Source organism: Pteronotus mesoamericanus, unplaced genomic scaffold, assembly GCF_021234165.1.
Source record: "Pteronotus mesoamericanus isolate MK-2021 breed Mesoamerican mustached bat unplaced genomic scaffold, CSHL_Meso_final contig_90, whole genome shotgun sequence".
In the NCBI taxonomy this organism is placed as follows: Eukaryota; Metazoa; Chordata; class Mammalia; order Chiroptera; family Mormoopidae; genus Pteronotus; species Pteronotus mesoamericanus.
Genome location: NW_026555277.1, coordinates 30,468,911 through 30,495,979, shown reverse-complemented (window position 1 = coordinate 30,495,979; position 27,069 = coordinate 30,468,911). Strand labels below are relative to the sequence as shown.

The following is a 27,069-nucleotide window of genomic DNA, read 5'->3' as shown; positions in this document are numbered from 1 at the left end:
CAATAGATATTAGATAAGCTTTTCTTTATTTAATAACCTTGTTCTTCCCAACCCTTTCCTTTTCGATGTAATATTGATTTTATATTGAGTTTATATATAACTCCCCCTCCTAATTCTGTCCTAAACAGGGATTTAAGATTTTCTCAATTCTATTCCACCAACCACCATGACCAATTATGTCCGTAATATAAAAGCTAACATGACATCATTTTTCCCAAGCTCAATTCTCTCCCAAAAGAGTCAGACATTTCATTTTACTCAGAACACTCATCTGTTTTCATATTGCTGGGAGGCCAAGAAACATTCATTCAACATCTATTGACAACTCCTTACTATGCTAGGTTTATCATTTGAAGGGTAAAGACTCCCCACCTGGGAACATTCAGTGCCCTGGGGATGTCTCTATTCCATTTTCTTGTAATTGTATCCTTCTTGTGTCTTTTAGATCATTTGTATCAAACTGATAAGCTTACAGAGGGTCATCAGTGATTCAATTAGGGTGCCTTACATTTGTCACCAACACAACTGCCCGCGCCAAGAGAGTACTTGTTACACTTGACGTATTGTGTTTCCTTGGGATAGAGTGTTGTGCTTTTCACTCAGTTTTTATAAAATAATACAAGCCTAAATGAACACACACATACACACAAAATCTCTTTATGTTCAGAGCATGGGAAAGAAAAGTTTATTCTTTGGAAAGTTTAACCATGCATGAGAAGAGAAGGAATCTTAGCTAGTGAGTTCCAGTCACAGTGGTGGTGCATCATGTTTGTGTTAACGTAAAGGGGTTCCACATCAGGACAACACTCCTTTTTCCTTAATTATATTAAATGTGATCAATGCAATTAAGCCTGAAACCAACAGAAAAATTTGTGAGTGACTTTAAAACATTGTTCAATAGTAGATAAATGGTTGATTATGGTTTCTTCTTCTATAACCTCAAGAAAGGAAAAAGTATGATTACTTGAGGGTCATAGATAAACATTTACTACTGAAAGAATGAAAGAGAGTAGGTTCCATTCACAAATCACATATATAGTACTGTACTCTATGGGTGAATTAGAGGATGTTTTACGGTAATTATGACTATTGGAAATTTTCACTTTACTGGTTAGCTTTCAAGCCTATCTTGCAGCTGTACTGTTTATAAAAAAGAAAACAATTCCTGGGTTTCACTTGCAAAGATGCGGCTCTCACGTCAAAGGTTCTTAGTAAAATTATAAGTAAAATAACAGAATTCTATATTTACATTTAAAAGGATAAGAGAATCAAGATGGCGGAGGAGTGAGTGGAAGTCACACTGACCTCCTCCCAGGACCAACCTGGAATTACAACTAAATTGTAGAGAAATCACCTGGAATGAATGACTGAACAATAGTGAGAGAGGAGCTTTTTAACCTCAGACAGACAGAAGAATCAGCTTTAGCACAACCTAACTGGTGTCATGATTGCTGAAACTTTATAATGGATTTAAATTTTTAAATATTTTATAATGGATCTTGACATTAAAAAATAAATAAAATCAATCTGCATTAAAAAATAAAAGGGTAAACTGAATCATATAGTTCAATAATAAATGGAAATGGAATGCATCATTAATAAATGGTCTCTGAAGAAATTTTGGGAAATATTATGTCCCTAAAGCCAAAGGTGCTTCTTTGTGAACATATTAAAAATTGTGTTAGAGCCAAGTCTCTAATGCCTATCTCGAAAGCCACAAATGCTTTAACAGTCCTCTTTACACACTTAAGAGCAACTAGTGATATATTGATGAGATAAAGTTGAGTTAATGCAGGAAAGTGCAGAGGGCTTACTGAATGATACTGGTAGAATTTTTATGTGGGTAATATAACTTCTGAATTTCATTTTCTTCATCTATAAAATGGGGATAATACCTTCAAGGGTTCTTTTAAGAATTAGATGTAATATGCTGTATTTAAAGGTGGTTACTACAGTCTGTGAGTTCCTAAAGACTGCTTTGATCACTACAATTATACCAGGCCTATGCTAGAGGCTGTTCTAATGACATGGATACATTCATTTTACCTTCTTAACCTTTAACTACTTCTAAATCAGAAAGCATCAAGAACAATCACAAAGGAGATTTATGATAAAAATTGGCTTGCTTATTCTCTGGCCTCTAAAAGTCCCATAGGGAAAATGTGTAGAAATGTAAACAAGGAGGAGGTCAATAGAGACAAACTATCTCTAGTTTTTCTTAAGTCAAGTTTATTTAATTTTCAGAAAATATACTTTCAAACAATACATATTACACAATTGGGACTGCAAAAGAGATGAACACAGCTTATAACTTATAATCACAAAAGAACGCCTATTTCAGTATCATCCAAAACGTGATGATTCAGTGACTAGAGATACAGATTAGTGAAATGAACACCAAATTCTCCTTCTCTTGTAGCCACGCTTTAAAGTGCTGTGGCGTGAGAATTTGAATTGCTTCTTGAAAAGCGCTATCCATGTCATTAGTCCTACATCCAGCCACTTGACTAGAACTGCTGATGAGACGGCAGTTTTCTTCATTGAAAGGGGAGTATTTGAACACATTGAAATATAAGATGAAACTCTCCTTAAAGTTGTGACTTTGCCTTTCTGATTGTTTGGAACATGCTCTGGGGAACTATATTATTTTGAGGTACGTCTAAAAAAAGAGAGCTGGGTGGGACCAAAACCAAATGGCTCTAAAATCATTTGAGAAACAAATGACAGACTCTTGACTAAAATATGTTAATCCCTTATTCAAGCTGAGAATGGAATGTCCTACACTTAATGAAATAAAGGTGTTTAATCTAGATCTCTTACAAGTTTAATCCTTCACGCATAGCCAACCGTTCCCCTTCTTTAAAGAAAGAGGAATAACTGAGAGAGCAACTGTCGGAGGGGCGCGGGAAGAAGCCTGCTGCCCCCTTCCACAAACACGCACTCGACACCCAGGTGCCAGGCACAGAACAAGCACCGCCCCCCCCAAAGCTGTATTTGTCTTCACCTTTGCCCCTCAGCACCTAGCAATCACACTGTAGGGATCATATTCTTCTGAATAGAAAACACCTTTCACCAGGCTTTGTAAACCTTTTCTGCATTTCCTGTGGCGAAGAAGCTCCCAAAGATGGGCTCTGCCGTGGCCCAGTTTAAATGACTGCTCTTTCACATACATCACCTCATTTGTTAGCTCCACTTTAACAATGAGGTTCAGCAGAGTGACCAAAACTATTATTCCCTGGTGGGAGAACCTCCACGAAGAATCCGGAGAACAGATAAATACCGAGTGCTTACAATGTGTCAGGGGTTGCCTTAGTTGTGGTGAACAACACAGAGGGCCATCTCCAGAGAGGTTTTTTGGGAGGCGTTTGGGGGAGACGGGATGGTAATGGCTCACAGGGAAGAAAAATCAATAGTATTGTTTTAGGCACTGGAAGGTTTAAGATGTCAATTAGACATCCAAGCGGTGAGAAGTAGAGGGTGGAGAGATAAGTCTGGAATGTACAGAGGTCTGGGCTGGAAATAAAGCATTGTGAGGCATTAGCATGTAGATGATATTTAAAGCGATGGCATTGCATGAGATCTCCTAGGAGAAAGTACAGATGAAGACCATGGTTAAGGGCAGACAGTCCTGAGACCCTCGGACATTTCCAAGTCTGATAGGGGAGAAAAATTCAAGGTAACCACAAAAACGACCAATGAGGTGAGCAGAAAATCACACCAGTCCAAGAAAAATGTTTTAAGCAGGGAATGATCACTAGTAATGCTGCTGTACAGTCACATAAAATACAGAGAACTGGCCGCTAGTTTTGGCAAAAACAAGAAACAGTTTATTCCATAACTAAGGGGAAATTTCCCAAGAATTCTATTATCATCAGCAACTTTAAAACTTTAAAGAATAAGAGAAATCCCCTGGGAGTCTGTACAAAAAAGAGTATTAACTTAAAAGGAAATATTTTGCTGTTATGGATTAAAAAATAAACAAAAAACATTCATTATAAAATTTTTATTCTATTGCATTGTCATTTAAAATAACAGAATTTAAGCAAATCAATGCCAAGAAGAGACTCAGGGTGATTATCTGCAGTATTTAGTGACAAACTAATGGCAGCATGAAAATTTTCAATTAACTTAAAAAAATAGGTTTTTTCTAAAAGTAATAATTAAGATAAGCTTTGCCTCTGTATATAAATTTCCATTTGGCTTATACAATCCCATTTTCTCCAACCGGAAGCTGTGTAGGATCCAGTCCTACTTTCTTCATTGATACGGCAATATCAAACAAATAGTCATAACACTCACACCTATAAAAGAAAAAGCAAAAAGAACTGAAGGTCTTTAGAGACACAAGAGTTCTCCAATCCTAATAATCACACTTCTCCTCTCCATCAAGTTAGCCCTATTCCTAGCAGGGTTAGCAATTTTTCTCAATTTTAAGCTAAATTTTTCTTAGTTTGCCCCCAATAATATTAAAACATGGAAAGAAATAATACCGAATCAGGCAACCACATTATATCCTTCTCAGGATATAAAAGGGAGTTTAAAATATATCACTTATATAAATTTAAATTTTTCACTCTGTGCCATTTTTTGAAATAAATGTAGCAAACCTTTACATAACTTGGATTAGTTTATTCTCCCTTCCAACCTTAAATTCCGAGAACAAGATCTGTCTCTCCTTCTTTGCACTAAAGTGCACGATGCCAAATAGCTCATGCAATAAATATTTCTTAAAAAAAAAAAAAAATTTTTTTCTCCTCACCCAAGGACATTTTTTTTAATTGCAGAGAGAGAGAGAGAGAGAGAGAGAGAGAGAGAGAGAAATAATGGTTTCCTTTTTGTACGTGCCCTGACGGGGAATTCAACCTGCACCCTGGGTATGTGCCTTGACAGGGAATCAAATCTGCCACCCTTTGGTTTACAGGACAACACTCCCATCAACTGAGCTACCCTGGCCAGGGCTAAATAAATATACAATGCAAATCAAATATCTAGAAACAATAATAATAAGCTATTTAAATTTAAATCAATTTGACTAATAACATATTTTAAAAAATCACACTTCATTTAAAATCCTAAGACTTATTTTGTTTTCGTTCACATTCAGAGCATGGTGACTTGTTCCAAATGTTCTTTGATTTATACTTACATAGTTTTAGCCTTCTCCCACGTTTCTCCCCAGACATAAACTCCATGACGTCTGACTAGTACTGCACAGGAGTCTGGGTATTCATTCATTGCGCGAGCCATTCGTTCTTTGAGGTCCTTCTCCTCAGGTGTATTCTCAATAATGGGCACCACCAACATATCATCATATCTACAAGCCAGAACAAGCCTTTCTTTTTCCCATTAAAACAAAAGTATTCATAGGTAAAATTTTTAAATTTTTTTCAAGCAACCAGTTAGACAGTCTCTTTCTATCTGGAAAGCCACTCCAAATTATGAACGAGTGTTGCATGTCATGCTGTGTATCTTGCACAAACATCTGTATTAAAAGATGCCTTGCATATTTAGTAGGCATTATTCTGATCCTAAGACTAGTAAGTGGCAGAAATTTGTATAGGATACCAAGACCTAACAGAAATTATCAAGATCACACAAGTATTTCCTTGAAGCAGAGACAATCAAAATATTTTTAAGAGAAGATGGGAAAAGATAGATATCAGAACCAAAACTGAGGCATTAACAATTGAACTACTTATTAAGTAGGAATTTTTCAATGATAAAAAACATATTACTTTAACTCTGCAGGACCCCAGAGTATCTCAGGCAAATAAATACAGGTGTGGTCTGTGGTACTGGGATATCAAGAAAGTTCTGGAGATCACTATTAAAAATACAGTAATATTTCAGACCATTCTTAAATATGAGGCATCAGAACATCTTTTACTTCTGCCTTGTTTTGCTGAATACATGTGATAAAATCAGAATGTGTGTTTTCCTTTTTATTCATGTAATAACATTTAAGCAAATAACTTAGTTGCTGTAAAGTTTAAGTCATTTATAACCAGTTGAAACTCAGACTCGTTACATGAATTTCTCTTGCCTTGGTAATGTAACATCTGCTTTTTTCACTCCTTCCGTAATGGCTAAACTTCACCTAAAAGTTCTGCTAAAGCAGTATCAGAAGTTGCTAGTTTAGGGCAGGTGGAGGCTAAGTAGCTGCCATGTTTAACTTGGCCAGCCATTATTATTAACAGTACAGAGTTGCTCATTATTTCACTTAAGTAAAGTAGAGGTAATTATAAAATATTCTTAAATATGAAAGGAATGAATTGCTAGTCCCAAATCTTTCCTAATATTAGCCAGGAGAGCCACAAACTGATATTTTCCTCGAGCATATACTGAATAGTCGGACATATTTTCAGGGACAAAATAATTCCAGAGCAAAAAAGACCTGAAAGATAATTCAATCCAAGCCACCCACTCTACACTAATCCTTATAAGTTAAATGAGGGACAGAGCAAGAGAAGTCCTTGACCATCAAACAGTGTTCTTTTCACTCTACCGTACACATGTTGCTTCCAAAAGGGAGGAAGATTACATTTAAATATGGTAACCTCTGCTGATAAGAATTAGGTACTTCAAAAAAATTTTCCCCATGATGGACTTAATAAAACAGAATAGAGAATATTGGAACCTTCTTTTCTTATTTCATCCAGCCCTTACTGCTCTTACTTTTGAAAACTGGACCCTTAGGATTCTCCCCAGACTCTGATAAAATATTACTCCCCACGGGACTGAAATAATGACTCTGTTACTGATTTCCCATAGAAAAGTTTCTATTCTTTAAATTCTGAAACATTCACAAGAATATACCGAATATGTATAATACATAAGAACTGGCATCTTTTCAAGAATTCATGTCCTCCCCGCCCCACAATTCCAAAGTTCTCTATTGCGCTCTGTTCCTCTACCCACCCTTTTGTATGTTCTTCTATTTTTATTCCTTCACAAAAGCAATCAAATGCTGATGAAATCGATATCACACATAAGACCTTTCCTTCAAGACCCAGATATGGAAAAGGCAACTATACTTTCTTTAGTATGTACACTTTCATAACATAAATATTTTAACTTTTGTAAATAGGTATTTCACAGCACTGAGGAATGCTTTAGGTACACAATAAATATTAACTAAAATCAAATAAAATTAATTTCTCAGCACACTAGTTTAAACATGTACCTTCTGTTACATGCAGCAACAATAAGGTATTGCTGTAAGAACACTTTAGAAAAACTGGCACCCTTTTCCTTTAAACAAGACCCTTTAAGAAAATTAGGAAGGGTGCAGACTCAGGAGTAGGAACGCCAATACATCCAAATGAAATGTTTAGCTTGTATCTGAGCACCGAGAGCATGTTTCATCACGTCACTATATTCTAGATTGATGAATAATTACTACATTTTTGTGGGCTGGTGGGTTTATTTGATTCTATCGCGACCTTTGTTTTATACTATCTATGCCACTTTCCACAGTGAAAAATTATAAAAAACATGGAGATCTACGTAACTGAAATAATAATAAAACTTTTATAAACATGAACATGTTCTAGAAATACTAGATCAAATCCAAACGAAGTGAAAACTTTAGTCAGGGCTGAAACTTCCTGCAGACAAAGTGAAGGTGTGGAGATCTTGCTCTTTGGGTGCCTCAGTGCAGGAACATAATCTTTCCGTCTTTATAGACGTCTCAGCCAAGGTTTTGTCATTTTGCTCTGACAAACATTTCATTATTCACGTTGCTAATAATTTACCAAGGCTCTGGTGAGAGTTGGGGAGGGGGAGGGAAGGCATCTGGTTTGTGTCACTAAGAACAGATTTGGAAAAAGAATATTACGTGGGGTATTATTTAACATAGATCCCACAATATCTCATTAAATGCATTAAAAAATCAGTAGCCTGTTTATCAAAAGAAGAAAGGATACTTTTCAAATTATTTAAGCAAGAGTAGGAAAATAATACCTATAATACCCTCCTGAGGTACATTTCTTTATTCCTTTTATCATCTCTTGGTGTGTAATTTTAAACTCCCGGCCCGGAAAGAGGAGGGTGGCCATGACAGCAGCTTTTGAGTGGGTGTGAATCACTGCGCCGGCGCCTGGGAGAGAAAGAAGAAGTCGCGTGCTCGGTGAAAGCTGAATTATACTTTTAAAGAAAATACACACACAAACACACAAACAGGCGTGCGTGCACACACACACGTTTATACATCATTATGGACTTGTTTTTCTTGGCAAAGAATAAGTTGGCAGTAGGTAGTAAGGTAGGAGGGAGGGAGGAAGAAAGAAATACTAATAGAGGAGTCAGAGAGCAAAAGAAATTACACTTTATCCAGTATTGGAACAATTCAGAATACTTTACATGTGCTCATGAAGTATCTTGAGATGGTCTGAAGTGTGGCTATAATAATCACGCAGATCACAATCATAATACTGCCACTTACTTAGGGGTTCCTATTGGCCAGGCAATGGGGAAACCTTATTTTTATATGCTATCTTTTTGCATCATCACAACCGCCATAGAGGTCACTATTTAGTGGTCAATGGAAGCTCAGAGAGGTTACAAAGAACTTGTCTCTGGTTCACAGACACTAGTGACAGAACTTGAATCTGAACCCAGGTCAGTCTGGCCCTTAATTACCAAGTTAGGCTTTATAGCACAGGACATATCTTGGTAGCATAAGAGATGGTAGGGATCTTAAGGTATAGATGTAATAAATTTACCTAAAAAAGGATTCGAATGCTATGAAATTCAGTAATTGCTATTTTTGAAATTTGGAAGTTTATCTAGTTTTATGCTGGGAAAGGTCGTTCAGGATATTAGAATCTTTTCCTGAAGTTCTATCCTTTCAGTAACAGCTGATAATGTTCAGGATCAGAACATAGCATGATAACTTACTCAGTATTGACTTCACTCAGTGACCATAGTAAAGCGTAGTTCTAATGACTTCATTGCTACATCTGAGCCAGTACTTCAGTTATAATTTTCTATTTTTACATTAGGTCCTGTAGGTTCAACCTTTCCAGGCTGGTTTTTTACCATGATTTTGGGGAATTAAAATATGACTCCTATTGTTATCACCCAGTAAATTTTTCAAACAGTCAGGACTACTCCCACGAAAGTGAGGAGAAGGCTGATTCACCCTCATTGCAATTTGATTTACTTCTACTACAAGTTCCCAAAGGCGTAACCCTAAACTGAGAGTGGGAATCTGACTGTCAACATGGCGTTTAGTCAGTTTGACAATCTAGGAGAGTCCCACTGATCTAGGTTGGAATTCTGGCCCCCGTACTTACTAGCTGTTTGTTTTGGAAAAGCCATCCCAGAGCCTCTGTCCTCCCCCATGTAACACGGAGTAATAACGGACCTTCCGTGCAGGCAGATGCGAGGACTGAAGGGGTTAACACGTGGAAAGCTCTTGCGCATAGTAGGTGCCAAAGAAACATTACCAGTAACAACCGACACCATTATTTAGGGGAGCCTACTCTACAAGTATTCTTTACATCAAACACATTTTCTGCCTACCTCTCATAGTGTAAGCATTCATAAAAAGGGGAGTACACTGGCTTTTTCTTAGATTTTTGCACGGCGGAGGTCCATGTATGTCCTGTTCATTGATGTCACAAATAAACATGTCTTCAGGCTATTTATAGAGGGTAGAAAAGAAAAAAAGGTTTATACCACATCATTAGAAATGTCCCCTTTCTTGTAATAGAAGGGTTGGCTAAAGTAGGTTTACAGTTATGAGTACACAAGTTTATTGTATTATTGTATTATAGTTGTATTACCACTGTAAACCTGCTTTTGCCCACCCATGTAGACAGTATGCATTCACACAGAGTGATTATATATGTATACATATTCAACTCGTATTTTAAGTATTCATACCCATTTTTTTTACCCATTTTGAGAATAAAAAATATTTTATCCTGATGACAGCTAAAATTTAACTCAAGAGAGCTGAAAAAACCTGCCTTTAGAGTTTGAAGAAAAAATCGATATGGAATATTTAACATGTATGCAATGATGTGGCTGTCGCTTCATCAATTTAGGTTTCAACTATATTTCAGAGAGACTATATAAAGAAGCCATTATTCTGAGATGGGTATTTTAGTGTCATAATATAAGAGGAAAAATATAGAGTAAAATTTTCTTATCCCCTGAGATACTTAGCTGGTACTCAGAAACGTTAATCTCAACAAGGTATATTACTCTTAAAGTTCTGAGTACTTATGTAGAGTCACAGATATTTCCTAGTAATGCATGCATGTTCCTGATCTGTAACGTGCATCTGTCAGGGTTTATTACCAACTACAAACTACAGAGTTTATCACAAATATTTAAATAAAGCATTATTCCATAGGTAGAAGTTAAGTATTACATGGTCATTTTAAATAGAGTTGGGGTATTATAGGCATTCATACAAATGAGTCTTCTCAAAATTCTGAAATAAGGTTTATAAACTTTAAATTGGAATAGCTTTGCTATTATCAAATAGGAATCAAGTTTGGTTCATTTGAGGCCGTCAATCTGACTATCCTACTAGCCTGATAAAGATGGTGTTATAAAGCTGCAAAGTTAGAATCCCTTTTTATACTATGACTTAAGATTATGCTATTAACATTTGCCCTCTAGAGGCTGAATGGGAGTTCAAAACACACTGGTTGCATAGAGGATAATTACTACCTTAAAAAAAATTAATAGTTGCTCAACTAATGTTTGTTAATTAGTTATTCAAATTATCATAATATAACCACCCTTCAAAACAAACATTTCTTTTAAGATTAATTTCACTTCACAAAATAATTGTCCAGTGCAGAAGAAAACACATTTAGGTTTAAGAAGGATCCCTTTACCATACCTGAATCCGTTCCTTTTGTACTCCTGAAGGAGCAATGTAGATTTCATTGCTGGTAACACAAAATATAGAGATTGGTATTTATTTAACTCTAACATTTTGCTTTTGCACAAAGAAAAACGCATCCTTGCAGTCCAATCATTAATGTTTCGCATAAATCAAGTCATGCAAGCAGCAGCTTGATTTAAGTAATGGCAGAGGCTGTATAGAAAGAAATCAAATACTTTAATGCCTTATGTAATGCTGGTGACACAGTAAAACGTGGTAGTCTTCTACGTTTTCATATATATTTCTCTATTTCTTTTTATGGGGCAAAATCATTGGTAACCAGGCTTTTATCTGGTTAGGAGAAATAAAACCTGAAAACACAAGACTTTTGCATGAATCTTTAAGCATGAATAAGCAGAGTTTATCCTAGTATAAGTGGAATATAGTTAATTTAAAATCCAACCAGGGGAAATATACTCACTAGGAGTACATACCTGTCTTGCAAATAATCAGGTTTAATTTTACTCTTTTAAATGCTCTTACTATAAAACATGAAGTTCAGAGACCTCTGCTGGACAGTTTATTAAAATTACAGAATTAACATGGCTACCTTTTGGGTGGAGCAGTACGCTTCCTGTTTGAAAAGCACACCTACCTTATGAAAATATTTGGTAATAAGGCTAAGACAGTTACAAAAGTTAAATATATAAAAGACATGGCTACATCTGGAGTTGTCTCTGTTAAAGAATGTTGTGTTATACCCTACCATGTACCACAAGGTGCTTCCAAATTTGACTTGGAAATTAATATCAAAATCTTCTCTAAATTCTCTCTGCTCCCCCGTCTCACAAAGAGTCTTCGGCTCATTTATTGGTTTCACTTGCTCCTGGAGGGCATTAGAGCTGCCACACATGTGCAAACAAAAGGAATGCCAGTGGATGCATGCTCCAGCTTCTGCCACTGAGGCATGGACACAGGGACACGGAATAAATATTAACTGTTCCATAATGAAAATGAGAAGGACAGCCTGTATTGAATCAAGCTGTGAAAGTTGGGGTCACTAGTAAACCTACTGACTTGGAACTGACAAAATATAAGGAAATTAAAGTTCCCTAATGGTTCGCTCTTAAATTAAGGACTAGAAAATAAATGCCTGCCCTGAAAATGGCAGTGAAAACCAAAGTGCCTAAGCAACATGAAAACGTTTGTTTTCACAAAGTAACTGGTGCTTTAAAGCTTTGTTGCCTGAGAAAACCGTAGAATGGCACTCCTCTAGAACCAGTGGGAAGGGGTAGGGAAGAAACCCTAGAATAACGTGGGGTGGACTCTAATTACCTCCCGTGGTAAGTGGACTTGCAGGTCCTCTTTTGTGGGAGAAATTGATGCAGTCCTGGGAACCGACCCAAATAAAGTACAAAACAGTCTGCTGGTAAATAAAATCCATTGACAAAGTAGGAAAATCCAGGGTATTTATTCTGTTTATTCAAGTGATTTGGTACGCCAAATCTGCTTTTATTACTGCCTTTGTGAAATGGAAATTAGTTTAGACTTTGATCAACTTTGGATAATTTAAAGATTAGGTACATAGGTTTTAGAAAAGATATATTTACACCTACAAAGAAGGAGATATCTGGGTAAAAATAACAAAGATGGCATAGCTTTTATTTTAGGAGGAAGACATGCCAAAGACTAAAAGTGAAGTATTTACTTGGTGCTGTAAGACACAAATGAAAAGCATTTTAAATTTCAAGGTATTAAGTTTTGGAATTTATTTCTTTATACTCCCTGCTCTTTCACAAGTGGTAAGCACACAGACAAAACCCAAGAGTTTGTAATATATCTATTTTTTATTTACTGTCTAGTCATTTAAATCTTAATTACCTTGTCTATTTTATTGATTTTAATTCTAATAGCATGCAACAGGGTTAGCACCTCTGGCCATAAAAACAGGAAATGCTAAATGTGAACGGTAGGGACCTGACCTAAACACAGTGGCTGCTGCCTACCAGAGGACTGCCTTGGTTACTGTCATTTTGTTGGCCCTCCTCTTCCTCCTTCTGACCTAACTCTTAGATGTGTCTTAAGCTGTCTTTTATATACATCTTTTGGTATCACACATCAGTAGCATAAGCTGGAATACTATCAGCTAAACCTTGGCTTCGGTAAATTATTTTATATTCCCAAAAAGCTTATTGTCAGTATTACTCTAGAAATGTAATCTACTAGGTTTGTACTTCATTCCAAATCTGTTTGTTCTAAGCATCAAAGAAGACCAAGCTTTCACTAACAGCATGAGAATAACATTGCTGATAAAGTAGTAGTTGATGTGGGCTTATGAAGTCATTTAGGTCTTAGAGGAAAAATTCAAATTTTACTACAAATTACCTATCTTACCATGTAGGGTACAAATTGAGTAATACAGTGCCATAAAATTGTGGCTGTTTCCACTTGTGACCTCCAGGAGGAGCTCCTTACCCACTGAGAATTTAAGGCAAAAGCATTTTATATACCATGCAATTTTCCTCTAAACTGATTAATTAGTGTTATAAAAGCCATTTAATTTTAAAAGGTACTGGTGAGTACTTCAGGGTGACCACACAGTTTCAGTATACATGTCAGTAAAATTCTTCTAGAAGGAACATAGTCTTTTATGTCCTTATGATAAAAAAAAATTCCCCCTTGAGATTTGCAGCAGCCCCTTACCTGCATTCTATTTTTAACTTTGCTTTAAAAACAAAAGCCAGTTTAAAATGGTTATTTTAATTCAGTTTGTTAAAAAGCTCTGTCTTGTACATACACAAACTACTTCTGTATATGCAAATAAAAAGCAGTCAATTAAAGGCAATGTTTAGAATGTGATTTATTTTAAATAATACAGCTGAGAAACCAGTACTGGGACTCAACTCCTGAATGGATAAAATAATAACCAATGTTGCTCTTGTAGGACTTTGCTGGAAACAGGTCATTTAAAAAGTTTTGGCAAAATAATCTGAAAACCTGTACAATGCTAACTTGACACGTTAGCGCTGGGTTGATGTTAAGAAGCATGGATGAACGTATGACGTGACCGAAACGCTGCCAGAGAGAGTGCATCCCTACTCACACTGCTGTGACAGTTGTTGGCAAGGCCCCTCCTGCCATTTCCCACAGTTCCATTAATGTTTCAGGATGTACCTCGTCAAATTTGAGGCAGATGAAATCGCAACGGCACCATCTTGTGGTATGTCATAAAATCCCTTTTGTTCAAAATGTCCTGGTTTTGAACAAAACATTTTACGTTCTGTTTCTTGTACACAATGCAGCCCCCTTGGGGTATTAGTCTGTGTTCTCAATGTTATATAAATACTGTAGCAATCTAATCTTGTTAAAGAAAGTGAATTAAGATAAAGAAATAAATCAAGCTACTCAGTTTAACATTCAGCCTCCAGACAATAACATTCCTAACCATTCCAAGAGGAAAAAACACGTGAGAGAATGAGATTCTACCACCTCTCTTTTCATTGTCGGTAAGTTACTTATTTCTTTATCCTCTTGGGAGAAAGACTCCAAATGAATCTAATGAAGTATTAAATACTAGTCATTCCTTCTCTTTCTAGTTCTGTACCTCTGGCTCTGTCCACTGAGCAACATGGACCACCAGGTGCTATGCCCATTAATAATGATACACGTGCTTCAGAATGGCATATTCCCTTTCTTTTGACTCAATAAAATGTAATTTTTAGGAAGTCAATGGTTAGTAATCTGTATTTAAGTGACTTTAAAATATATTTCTGAACCTTTGAAACAAATCTTGTCTATCTAGAGGGGACCCTTTAAAATTCCAGACATACGAACATACTTGGCAGCCTGTTATTTAACGCTGGTCCTCCAAAGACTGAGGACCAAATTATTCTAATTAGAAATTGTGTCCTCAAATCCTTAGGTATTTATTACATTGGCAGCTTTGACATATACTGTACATGTTCCATTCAGTTATGCAAATATCTATTTCTCTAAGTAGAAACGTAATACCTTCAGGATGACCCAAAACTGCACGTCAGTTTTCTTCAGACATAATGCATGTTAGGCTCTGTGCTGTCTACTTCTATGCAGAATTCCTGGAAATGCAATCAGCCAGAAACTTACCCATGCTTCAGGCTAATTCCTCCTCCAGTCCCAGTGACCCAGCCCAAATGATAAAACTGTTTGCAAAGCTCTGGGATGAGATATCTTGGATGTTCCTTGTCCTTAAAAAGAAGACAGTGATTTTAAAACCAGACATTATTTTGTCAAGTGACTATTCTAGCTGAAATTTCTATTAAGAAGCCAATTTAAGAAAGTTTAAGAAAATCTATCAGCCCCAGCTCAGTGGATCGAGCGCCAGCCTGCGAACCAAAAGAAAATCTACCACAGAGAGGCTACTGAGAGGGAGAAAACTATTAAAAACCATATTTGTTTTTAGTGTTTACAAAGCATCTACCATGCTATGTGGCAACCTTGAATTACTCAGTATAGGGCCTACAGTCCCACACTATGAAACAGGCTATATGAACAAAGTAGAGAAATGCCCAGTAAATGTCACCAAGTATCTACTGAGATGGCTGAAATACAATCAGATCTACTGTTGAAAGGAACATGCTTGTCAGCTAGTAAATTTTTAGTACCCAGAACATTTAACTGATGCACATAATATAGATGATATGCTATAATAGCTACTTGTTCATACTGTTAGATCATTTTTTTATTCTAAAAATACCTTGTTTTTTTTACCATAGTGATTGTTTCATTTTCCCTTATTATAAAAGCAATGTATACTTATTATGAAATATAAAGTCAAGGAAATAACATATCACAATTAATATACTTCCTGGGCCTATTTCTGTAAAAATAGGTATGTACAGGAACACATACATATACGTTGGGATAAACACTGAGTCTTATTTATTTTTATTGAGGCATAATTGACACACAACATTTTAGTTTTGGGTGTACAAACACAATCATTTGATATTTCTTTATACTGTGAAATGATCAGCACAGTACATTGAGTCAAAAGAAGAGCCTTATTTTTATATAAGTCTAATAATTACTTCTTTAGGGAAAAACACCAATGTTTCCCCCTCTTTTTTAAAGTTAAAATTAATGAAAACAAAAATGAAAAACACAATGAACTCCGTTTTTGGCAGTATGATATGCAACCCTAACTTTGAAAACAACTAAAATGCTGAATGAATTATTTAAAAAAATGTTTCAAAATAAATTGCTGACCTGGCAAGAAAGTAAGTGAGAGTAACTCTACCTGGGAGGGAAGTGAGCTCCAAAGCCATCAATTTCCCTGAAGGTTTTTGCAAAACTCTGGTGACCTTGAGCTTTAATTTTGACAGCTATGCAAACTACAAAAAACACAGACAAAACCTAGGGCATTCTCAAAATGGGGCTTCTAACGGAAAATCCCTATATGCACTAGAAACCCCATGGGGATATACCCTCTAGCTAAAATAGGCCCACAGTGAAGGAAAGCACAGCAAGGAAACTTCCCTATATAAATCTTGGTACTGAGTAAAAGGGAAGAAAACAGCCTTGAGGTCAAACGAATTATTATTGAACAGACTGAAATTTTCAGCTACTTAACTGGATTTCTGAAAGCATGGTGTTTTCCCAAATTCACCGTTAATATCTAATATATCCCCTTTAGTTTAGATATTACGAATGATAATTTGGTGGAGTAAATTCAAAATATAAAATTAAGGACATGGAAACATTGAAATTTTTTAAAATTCTGATTCAACACAGGGCTCAGGAGTTAACCGGCATAAATTCAAGTCCATATTACACAATTTTTTGCTTACATGACTTTGAGTTTCAGTTTACTGATCCATAAAATGAGAACATTATGAGGATTAAAATGAGAGAGAATGAATATGAAGCAACCAGCATAGTATGTGACACAGTCAATGTTAGTTTTCTTCCCATTTTAATGAGTTAAAAATTCTTGAATTAAAATTGATAGTAAAGCTATGTTGCTTTTTCTATAGCTGTCCTTATGAAATCTAGCCAAGTTATCCATACCCTGTATAATGTGCTATTTCCTTTTCTGGGGATATAAATGATTATTTTAATTATATACTAAAGTACAGCTAATGAGAAGACTCTTGTAGTTTTCCAATCCCTAAAACCACCAATTTGCCCAGCAAGTTGCAAACATTATAGAAAATGGTCTGTTATTAAGGATCTCCCTTTGCTTTTTTGTCTTGTCTAGTACTGAGGTATTACAGCAATTAGCCAGCTTCATTCTACAGGAATAGCAATGACAAAGCAGCTGTTGTTAATAAAGCTTCATTCAATAGTTCAAACTCACAAAATTGTAATTTCAAGGGGAAACTGTAATTTTCACTTAGCAGCAAGAACCAACAGAGATATATTTGGTAAAAATGCAGTTATTTAAATTATCCAGAATAAAAATCAGAATATATATTTTTAACAAGAATTGACAGGAAGGAAAGGTTTAGTTAGTATTTAATAACATTCCTGTGAATGTCAATGACTTGACTTGTCTATTATTGTTACATCTGGTTTTCAATTAGAATAAGAATTTTGAAAGATGTATCTAAAGATAGATTACAATCAACTGCTTACAGTAGAGGTGCTGATCTAAGTGAGCGAGAAACACGCAACACTATACAGTATTTTGTGTATATTAAAAACATTAAAGTGTAAAGTTTTTCAACTGGTATTTTTTTTTATTTATTTTTCCAATTTTTAACCTATCTTTTTAAGGAAATCAGTCTCAATTGTCACTGAGATACCTGCTATCTTTTGTTTCAGTTTCAGCATAACAGAGGCTTGTATTGCACAGAGATTTTCCTGGGGACTCTAAAACAAATATAAAATAAACATGTATCAGGAGAACTCCAAGATGGAGGACTAGTTAAACACACCTTGCCTCTTTGCACAACCACATCAAAATTACAACTAAACTACAGAACAACCATCTCTCAGAACCATCAGAAACTGGGCTGAATGGAGGCCCCACAACTATGGAATTAAAGAAACCACATCCATCCAGACTGGTAGGAGGTGCAAAGATGCAGAGACAATGGGCTGATCCCACAGCCATGTGTAGTGGGTAAAAATGGGGAGGGATGTCTTGGGAGTGAGCAGGCCCAGCCCCACACCAGGCCTCCCAGCCCAGGGTTCCAGGGCCAGGAGCTTAAGTCCCCATAACTTCTGGCTGCAAAAACCAGAGGGGATTGAGCTGGTGGAAGGAACATTTGGATTCCCAAACAGTTCCTCTTAAATCGTCCAATGCACCGACTTACTCAGACTCATTCCCTCTGAGCTTCAGCACTAGGGCAGCAGCTTCAAAGGCACCAGTGGCATAAAGGGAAGAACTGAAGTGTCTGGCATCAGAGTGAGAGCTAGGGGACAGCTTTCTCCCAGACAGAATTGCTGGCAGAGGCTATTGTTTCTCTTCTGAGTCCTCCCCCCACAGAGCCACAGAGCAGCAGGCACCCTATATGAGATGCCATCAACCTGGCTCCTGCTGTTTTCCTCACCCTGGCGATTCCCTGAGGCTCTGCCTGACCCAAATCATAAGCCTACCAAAGCTGTTAACAGTGGCTTTTCCATAGGAATGGTTTGTCTTGGCTCATGCTTCAGATCTTCCTAAATCCTCTCAAACAGCAGCAGCAGACCTCAGGAGGCCCAGTACCTCTTGCTAAATAGCCCCAGGCCCAGCACTAGCAACAGCTGGCCTTAGTTCACAGCGTGGCCATACTTGGGCACCTCCCAGCCCAGCACATGGAGCAGCCATCTGCAGATTGCTTTATAGCTTATGCCAGGTAGCCCCAGATAGAACATAGGCAGTGGCTGACCCTGGCCTGCACCTTCTGGGAAACCCTAGAGCCTGCGTACCCCAGGTAGAAGGTTATAGACCACATCAGAGCAATACCACCTCCACAAGTGACACACTCAAGGGGTAGACTCGGTGGGCACCAGAGCCCTGCTAAAGTAAGTTTTCACTGTGGTGTGGGCCCCAGCACAGTTATTCCTCCATGGAGGGTGGAGGCTGGTGGTCAGTGGTTACAGCCAGTCCTTGCAGCTGACTGGCCTGGGTAAATCCCTCCCATTGACCTGACAACAGCAAGCAAGGCTCAATTACAAGAGGAGGCTGTACTCAGTCCACATGGAGGGCACACTTTAAGTACCCAGCTTGGGTGATAGGGGAGGCCGTGCTTCTGGACCCTACAGGACACCTACTACATTAGGCAATATTATTAAGACACAGAGTCACAGCAGCTCTACCTAATACATAAAAACAAGCACAGGAAGGCTGCCAAAATGAGAGGACAAATAAACATGACCCAAATGAAAGAACAGAACAAAATTCCAGGAAAAGAACTAAACAAAATGGAGATAAGCAATCTATCAGATGCAGAGTTCCCAATACTGGTCATAATGATGCTCAAGGATCTTAGTGAGGACCTCAACAGTATAAAAAAGATCCAGTCAGAAATGAAGGATACACTAATTGAAATAAAGAACAATTTACAGGGAATCAACAGTAAAATGGATGAAGCTGAGAATCAAATCAATGATTTGGAGCACAGAAGCGAAAAACGATCAGAACGGCAAGAAAAAAGAATCCAAAATAAATGAGGACAGTGTAAGGAGCCTCTGGGACAACTTCAAGCATACCAACACTCACTTCATAGGCATGCCAGAAGGAAAAGAGAAAGAGCAAGAAATTGGAAACCTATTCAAAAAAATAATGAAAGAAAACGTCCCTAATTTGGTGAAGGAAATAGACATACAAATCCAGGAAGAATAGAGTCCCAAACAAGACAGATGTAGAGTGGCCCATAATTAAAATGCCAAAGGTTAAAGATAAAGAGAGAATCTTAAAAGCAGCAAGAGAAAAGTTGTTAATCAAGGGAGTTCCCATAGGACTCTCAGCTGATTTCTCAAAAGAAACTTTGCAGGCTAGAAGGGACTGGCAAGAAGTATTCAAAGTGCTGAAAAGCAAGGACCTAAAACCAAGATTACACTACCAAGAAAACTTCATTTAGAATCGAAAGGCAGATAAACAGCTTCCAAGACAAGAAAAAGCTAAAGAAGCCCATCATCACAAAACCAGTATTATATGAAATGTTACAGTGACTTATTTATGAAAAAGATCAAAACTATGAAAAATAAAATAACAAAAAATACATATCTATCAATAATTGAATCTAAAAAACAAACTAAGCAAACAAGCCAAATAGAAACAGAAGCATAGATAAGAAGAACATTTTGGTGGTTCCCTGAGGGGAGGGGGTTCTGGGGGAATGGGTAAAAAGGTGCAGGGATTAAGAAGTACAAATTGGTAGTTACAGAATAATCATGGGGGTGTAAAGTACAGTGTAGGAAATGGAGCAGCCAAGGAACTTACATGCATGACTCGTGGACATGAACAATGAACAGTGTGGGGGTTACCTGAGGGAGCGGGGGGTGCTGGGTGGAGGGGGGCAAAGGGGAAAAAATTGGGACAACTGCAATAGTATAATCAAATAAAATATAATTTAAAAAAATAAAATAAAATAAACATGTGCCAAAGATATTATTTAATCCATCCATTAACGAGGGAACCAGAAATATGTTACAACTGGTACCAAAGAGAATTCAAATCAAACACGAGCACCTATACGTAATGAGGAATTCTAGATTTACAAAGAAAGCAAAAACAGGACAATGTCCACCAGTAAGTGGATATCCACCAATATCCACAATAAGTTGAATGTCCATTAATACAAACTGCATTTCTAGGAACAGTAACTACTTGCATTACTGTCAGTATTCAACAATATACTGAGTTGGAACGTAGTTCAAAGATAGCCCAAGACAGCTGGTTACCTTTTTTGCTCATTTTAGTCTTTCACATTTTTTCCTGATACTGGCCTCAGGAAGGGACTGGATGCAGACACGGCAAAGTTGTCGGCTCTGTTTTTGTTCCTTCCTGCACAGCTGCTTCACTCTCTTCTCTGCGCGTGCTGGTTTTCTCTGCAACTTCACCTCCACTCAAAGCCCTTCACCATACTTAAATACTCTTCTTCACGTTAGCCAAGCACTAACTGAGAGCCAGAAGACCCTAAGGTGAGTCAGTGCCTTCTGGATATCAGTTTTCTTATAATAATCTCAATCAGTGGTTCTCAGGCTTCTGAATTTCAAAACCCATAGTTTTTGTTGTTTTTAAATTTTAGGGACTGACATAATGTTGTTAAGTTACAACATTAGTTATATTTAACAATCACTATTGCTTTCTTCAAAAAATAAAGTACATTTGAAGCACAAAAAAGTAGGAAGGATAATCTCAGAATCAAAAGGTAATCCTTTAAATTGAATGCAATTAATTTTGTGACACTTCTTTACTGTCCTAATTTTTCTTTTCTTGCAATAGTCGAGTAATAGACTGCTATTACTCATAATAGACTGATATTTGGGGAAAAATTAAGGTTATCTTTTCTCATTTTGGTCCCCTTGCTTACATTTTCTCTTTCTTCTCCAATTTACCCTTCATTCTACTATTAATACTGAACTGATAACTACTTTGATCATTGAATTCTATCCCTCATGTCATCTAATACCTAAATACCACCTTCTCAGTCTAAATCCTTCTGCTTTCTTGTCCTAATTTAACTTTTCAAATACTTTATTTCACTTTTTTACATAAGTCTCCCAGTTCTACTCAGCTTACTTGTGAATGTCAACCACCAGGATGGCTCTTAATGATCCTCTGGTATTCACACCATGGTGTATAGTTCCTCTCCACATGCCTCTGGGGTTGGTCTGTATGACCAAGAGACTACTGCAGAAGTGACAGTATGTTGCTTTTGGGCTTGGGATTAGGCTATAGGACTATAGTTTCCCACTGGGTTGCCCTCTCTTTCTCGGATCACTTGGTGTGGGGAAAGCCAGCTGCTTAAGATCCTCAGGCAGCCTATGCAGAAGGCTACATGGCGAGGACCTGAGGCGTGTGACAGGCCAACAGCCAGCGAGGAACAGAGGCCTGCCAACGACTCCAGGCATGGGCTAGGAGGCTTGCACCAGCTGCAGTCAAGACTTGAGATCAACAGTAGCTCCAGCTGACCGCTTGACTGCCAACTCACAAGAGACCCTGAGCCAGAACTTCAAGCTAAACTCTCCCGGATTCCTAATCCTCTGCAACCAAAAGAAGAAATGTTTGTGTTTTAAACTTCAGTTTCGGGATGCTTGTTATGCAGCAATAGATAACTAAGACATTTTCTTGTCAGGCAATACATCCCTTTTCATTGCACTGTTACTGCTCATGCTGGATCTCCAAAAATCCCAACTCTAGCTGTCAGACTCCTGCTTGTCAGCCTTCACACCAGGCTCCCAACACACTTCATCTATGATTCCCTCTCTCACTGCACCAAGAAGTGATCACTCCTTCCTTGGATTCTGTGCCACATTTGCTCTATGTGTGTTTCTTCTGGTATTAATTAGGAAGCCCTCTCATCCATCCATTCATTCATTCATTCAACAACTTTTACTGAAGACCTTCAATAATGAATGTGAATAAGATAAAATCCTTACTCTTGAGGAAGTCAGTCTAGTAAAGAAGTTAAGTTACAGAGCAACAAGGCAACAAAGCAACATACAATGTGAGATAATCCAGGGCATTATGGGAGCAGAAGCTACGGGTGGGAGGGAGCAGGAGTTAGGAAAAGCTTCATAGAGGGGATGCTTGTGCTAAGTCTTAATGAAGGAAAGTGGGAATATGCTGGGTAGGTAAAGAGGAGAAAGTCAGAATTTCAGTCAGAATTCCCAGTAGTTGGAACTGGTTATAAATTAAGTTCTGTGGGATGCAGAGGAAAGGAAGGCAGAGTATATAGGATCTATCATGCCATGCACAGAAGTCTGGACTTTATTTACAGGTAGTTGAAAACTACTGAGCAGTTTTAGATAGATGACATGATCAGATCTTGGTTCTGAAACATTTCTACAGTGCCAGTAGAGAGAAGAGGATGAAGGGTGCTGATCAAGAAAGCAAAAGTCCAGACCAGTAAGGAGGCTGTGGAAAGTTTTAAAAGGAAATTGCAAGGAAGTGATGGTGGATGGAGCTGAAAGGTATCTTAGAAGTTAGAAGGAAAGGCAGAGCTCTGGATGAGAGAACTGAAGGAAAGGAAGGCTTCAAGGACCTCCAAGTTTTGGGTTAGTTGAGTAGCTTAAGTGATAGTGATGCCATTCACTGAGATGTGAATCCTAAGTACTTCTTGAGTACTTACCGGCAAAGCACTTCTGGGAATTCAGCTATGAACAAGACAAAGTCCTTACTCACGAAAATAGCAAAGAGCTACTTTGATTAAGGAAGGCTTCATTGAGTAGGACACAAAGCTTAACAGATATGGAAAGACCCGTGTATGATGGATGAGTGTGTATGCACAAACAGGCTTTTGTGCTGGGTGGAGGCAAACACCCTAGGCAGAGGAAACGGCAGGTGTGAAGACCGAAGAGTGAGAAAGTGGGAGTTTAAAGAATGGAAAGATGATTAGTTGTCTAGAACAGAGTGATGCAGTGTTGAGAGTGGTAGACTATGAGTTTGCAGGGCCAGGTCACACAGGTGCTTGAAAGCCATGCTGCTGAAAACAGTCCTGCCAGAAAAGGAATTAATTCACGGTATGAGAGACAAGGAGAGGAAGAGAAACTTCAAAGTGAGAGGGGACGGAGATCATGAGCACAAGTGGAAGGACTGGCCTTCTATTTTGCAACCTGAAAAGATGATGGATGCATGTGTAGGCAGACCTGCAGGTTCTGTGGTAGGAAGTCTGTATCCCATGACTTCTATTTTCTTACGTATAAACAAAGTCATCAGCAGAAGGAGAACGCGACAAGGTATGAGAGCCTTGAAAAGAGACTCATAGGTATCAACTAATCTCCATGAGTGGGACAGCAAACTACTAAGGAAACACTGGAGGGATGCTGGACAATGTTGAGTGCCAACTTGAGGTTAAAATCTTGACAAGACATGAGGCCCAACAGCACAGTAGTATAATTTTTCTCTAGCAATGTTCAGCTGCACAGTGCAGCCACAAATGGCTTGGAGAGCAGGTGCACCTTGGACTGGAGTTTTGCTAGGCCAACTGTATTTGTAAATGAGGTCAACCATGACCTTAAGTAACAACTGTTTCAATGAACTGGTTATAAAAGCTGGATCAAAACATAGTTAAGAAATGAATAAAACTTAGAGGCAGAGAATTCTAAGGACTTTTTCCATAGTGTTGCTATGAAGAGCATGATAGGGAAATAGAAGGAAAAAATGGTTAATAGAGTCTTTCACATGTTAGGAGGTAAACTTAAGGAGAGAGAGAGATTAAAGTTATAGGAGAGCAATAGTCTAAATATTAGATCAGTATTTGTGGACACAGAAACTGAAATTAGGAAAAGAGGGAAATATTTGCCTCAGACAAGAGGAAGAATAAAGATGCAAGTAAATACAGGGTGGGGCTAAAGTAGGTTTAGTTTTTCTTATGGAAAATACAGTAATTAATAAATAATAATACAAGAATAAAGTGTGTCCCGTATACAAATGTAAGCCTACTTTTGCACCACCTTGTAATAATACAATTGATATTAAAAATAACTACCAGTTTTTGAGTGCTTATTTTGTGCCAGGCAAGATTCCATAGGCTGTATATGGACTTTACTTAATCCTTATAATAACCGTATTATTGCAAGAAAGATTAATTTGTCCAAGACCACCCAGGTAGAGAAGATTTGAACCAAGGCAGTCTGATTCTAGGTGCCTAGTCCTTAACCTTTTACATTAAAATGTAAAAAAAGGAAGAAATTGAAGTTGACAAGTTCACACCTAATAGCTTCCATTTTCTTAGCAATTCTGGAGACAAGCTCAGCTGCAAAACAGGGTTGGGGTAGAGGATGAGGGATAGTGAGGTTTTGGGATAGCCACTTAGGAGACTGTGAAAGGAAGCTCCCCAGAGGACTGAGGTGCTCAGAAGCCAGCAGTAGGACACGATATTTGTAGACACACTGAAGGGGTTCAGAACAGGCCTCCCCATGATGTGCCACTTTGGCATGTGAATTGTTTTCAGTGGAAGGCAACCGAAACCCTGCAGACTCAGAAGAAAGTTTTACCTCTCCTTAAGAGAATTTAAATTTGGGGCCTTGGCTGTAAGAGTTATTACCAGAAATAACTTTTAATGACCTGTTTACAAGGCAGGGCAAACTTCTAATTACTTGACATTTGCTTGTATCATTCTAGGAGTGACCTTTCTCTCCCCTCTGAAGCTCCAAGGCATTTTGCCTTAGCTCTGAAAGTCACATATGAAGTCTGTCCAGAAGTTATCTGGCCATGTAATATGAAAAATAGAGACATTTACTGAAGAAGATACAAGATACAAGAAACCCTGTACATAGGACGATGATGATACCTCAGTTCTTTTTAAAGTAGGCACCTTGGGATCTCACACAGTTCTCCCATTCACCAACAGGTACCCCATTGTATTTTCCTGAATCTCATTGACAGTCTGAAATCTCTTTCCTTCCAAAGGTGGCTTTAGTTTTGGGAACGGCCAGGAGTTGCAGGGCGCCAAATCTGGGCTGTAGGGGGGCTGAGTTACCTGTGTGATTTGACATTTCACCAAAAATCTCTGCACCAGACATGATCCATGAGCAGGTACATTGTCCTGATGTTGTGATGAAGCTGCCAATCACCAGCTGCCCACAGCTGCAGTCTTCTGAATCATCAGCATGGTAGCCATGAAGAAATGTTCAAGCTTTATGCAGAATTTGATGCAGATTCATTGCTCTACTTGCTCAGTCACTTTGAATGTGACGGCCACACAGTACACAGCCCCCACTGACTAGTACAGTGAAGTCATCATTGGTCACGCATGCACATTCCAGTCCACTCTCCTTGGCTCCCAGGTTACATAACGTCAGGCAAACGTTCTCATTATACTAACAATGGCTGGATTTTTTTCTGGACAGACTTCATATGCCTTGTTTTACTTTTCTGCCTCTGAACCTCTCATGTATATGGAGTTTCCTTGTTTACTATTATATTCAGTTATTTCTTTATTATTAAATTCAGTTATTTTCTCTTATTAATCTGTCCATGTTGACTTCATTATTAGACCAGCCAAAAAGAACCTTTGAGTAGAGAAAAACTTTATCCTCCTCCAAAAAATATTTCACAATAAAATCTAAGGTTGGTTGTTACCTTTTAATCGGGACTTTCATCCTTAAGAGAGAAAAATGGGAGAAGAATGAGGGGGCTAATTTGATCCTTGCCTCATAAGCAAGGCTTCTCACATTCTAATGAAATTGTTTGTCTAGTATACCTGTACACCCTAGGTCATCTGTTTTAATCATCACTGTATCAGTGAGAACGTAGGTGCTCCATAAAATTGGTGTGTGTAAGCAAATGAAAAGTATAGCAGCCCTAGGGTGGGTGCTCCTTTCACTTCGACTTAAGGAAGACTCACTTCTATGATCAACCCATAATCAATCTAAACTGAGGCTGAAAAACTGCTCAGAGGGAAAGTGACGGCTACTAAGGCACAGCTCGGGCCAGGCGAACGTTTCCACGTGTGCCTACAGCGTGCTTCGCAAACAAACGTCCGGTTGGTAACCAGTGGGCAAAGGTAAGCTCAAGAGCTCAGTCCTTGCTCCATTTCCACTCCGGCGCTGCACGTTCCTTCGATTGGTCTGTCTTCCTGGTAAATTGCTTTAGAACACACAATTAAGACCCCGAATGCTCTCTTCTGTGATTTCTCCTTTATTAATCGTTTGCTGCCCAGCTCCCGCCGTAGGACAGCCAAGCCCTTGGAGGCAACTGCTGCAGGCCGTGACCTCAGGTCCCCGCGCGAAGCTGAGCGCAGCGCGCCGGTCAGGGGGCCGCCTCTCGGCCTTCCGGAAGCCTCTGCCAGGCCCCAGCGGCGCCTTGCCTGCTAGGAATGAAGGACACCCGCGGCCTCGCCCCTACCTGCAAACCGCATCGCCTTGAGCAACACTGTCCCTCCGGAGTGGGACAGCTAGACATGGCCCGGACTAGGGACACCTGCTGCCTCCGTTATTCGCACGGCTTTGCTCCCTGCGATCCGCACGGACAAACGCGGCGAAGCCCTAGCTACAATCAGGCGAAGCAGCGGACATCCCAGGGGTGGGGCGCACAAAACGAAGGGCGGGCCTGGGAGGAACTCGCTGACGGAGGGCTCAGTCCCCTA

At 38.4% G+C, this 27,069-nt stretch overlaps 1 protein-coding gene across 2 annotated transcripts; it reads right to left on the bottom strand.

Annotated features, from left to right (window-relative positions):
* Positions 1–711: 711 nt before the first annotated feature.
* APIP (APAF1 interacting protein) lies at positions 712–27,001 on the bottom strand. Of its 2 annotated transcripts, none has more exons than XM_054585921.1 (7): positions 26,829–27,001; positions 14,972–15,072; positions 10,862–10,910; positions 9,526–9,643; positions 7,963–8,098; positions 5,147–5,314; positions 712–851 (listed from the first exon to the last, which is right to left on the bottom strand). In XM_054585921.1, the coding sequence occupies exons 1-7, from the start codon at positions 26,883–26,885 to the stop codon at positions 827–829; spliced, it is 654 nt and encodes a 217-aa protein (XP_054441896.1). In that variant the 5' UTR covers positions 26,886–27,001; the 3' UTR covers positions 712–826. The 2 variants fall into 2 exon arrangements, with proteins under 2 accessions (XP_054441896.1, XP_054441895.1); XM_054585920.1 differs by lacking the exon at positions 712–851 and adding an exon at positions 3,287–4,301.
* Positions 27,002–27,069: the final 68 nt, after the last annotated feature.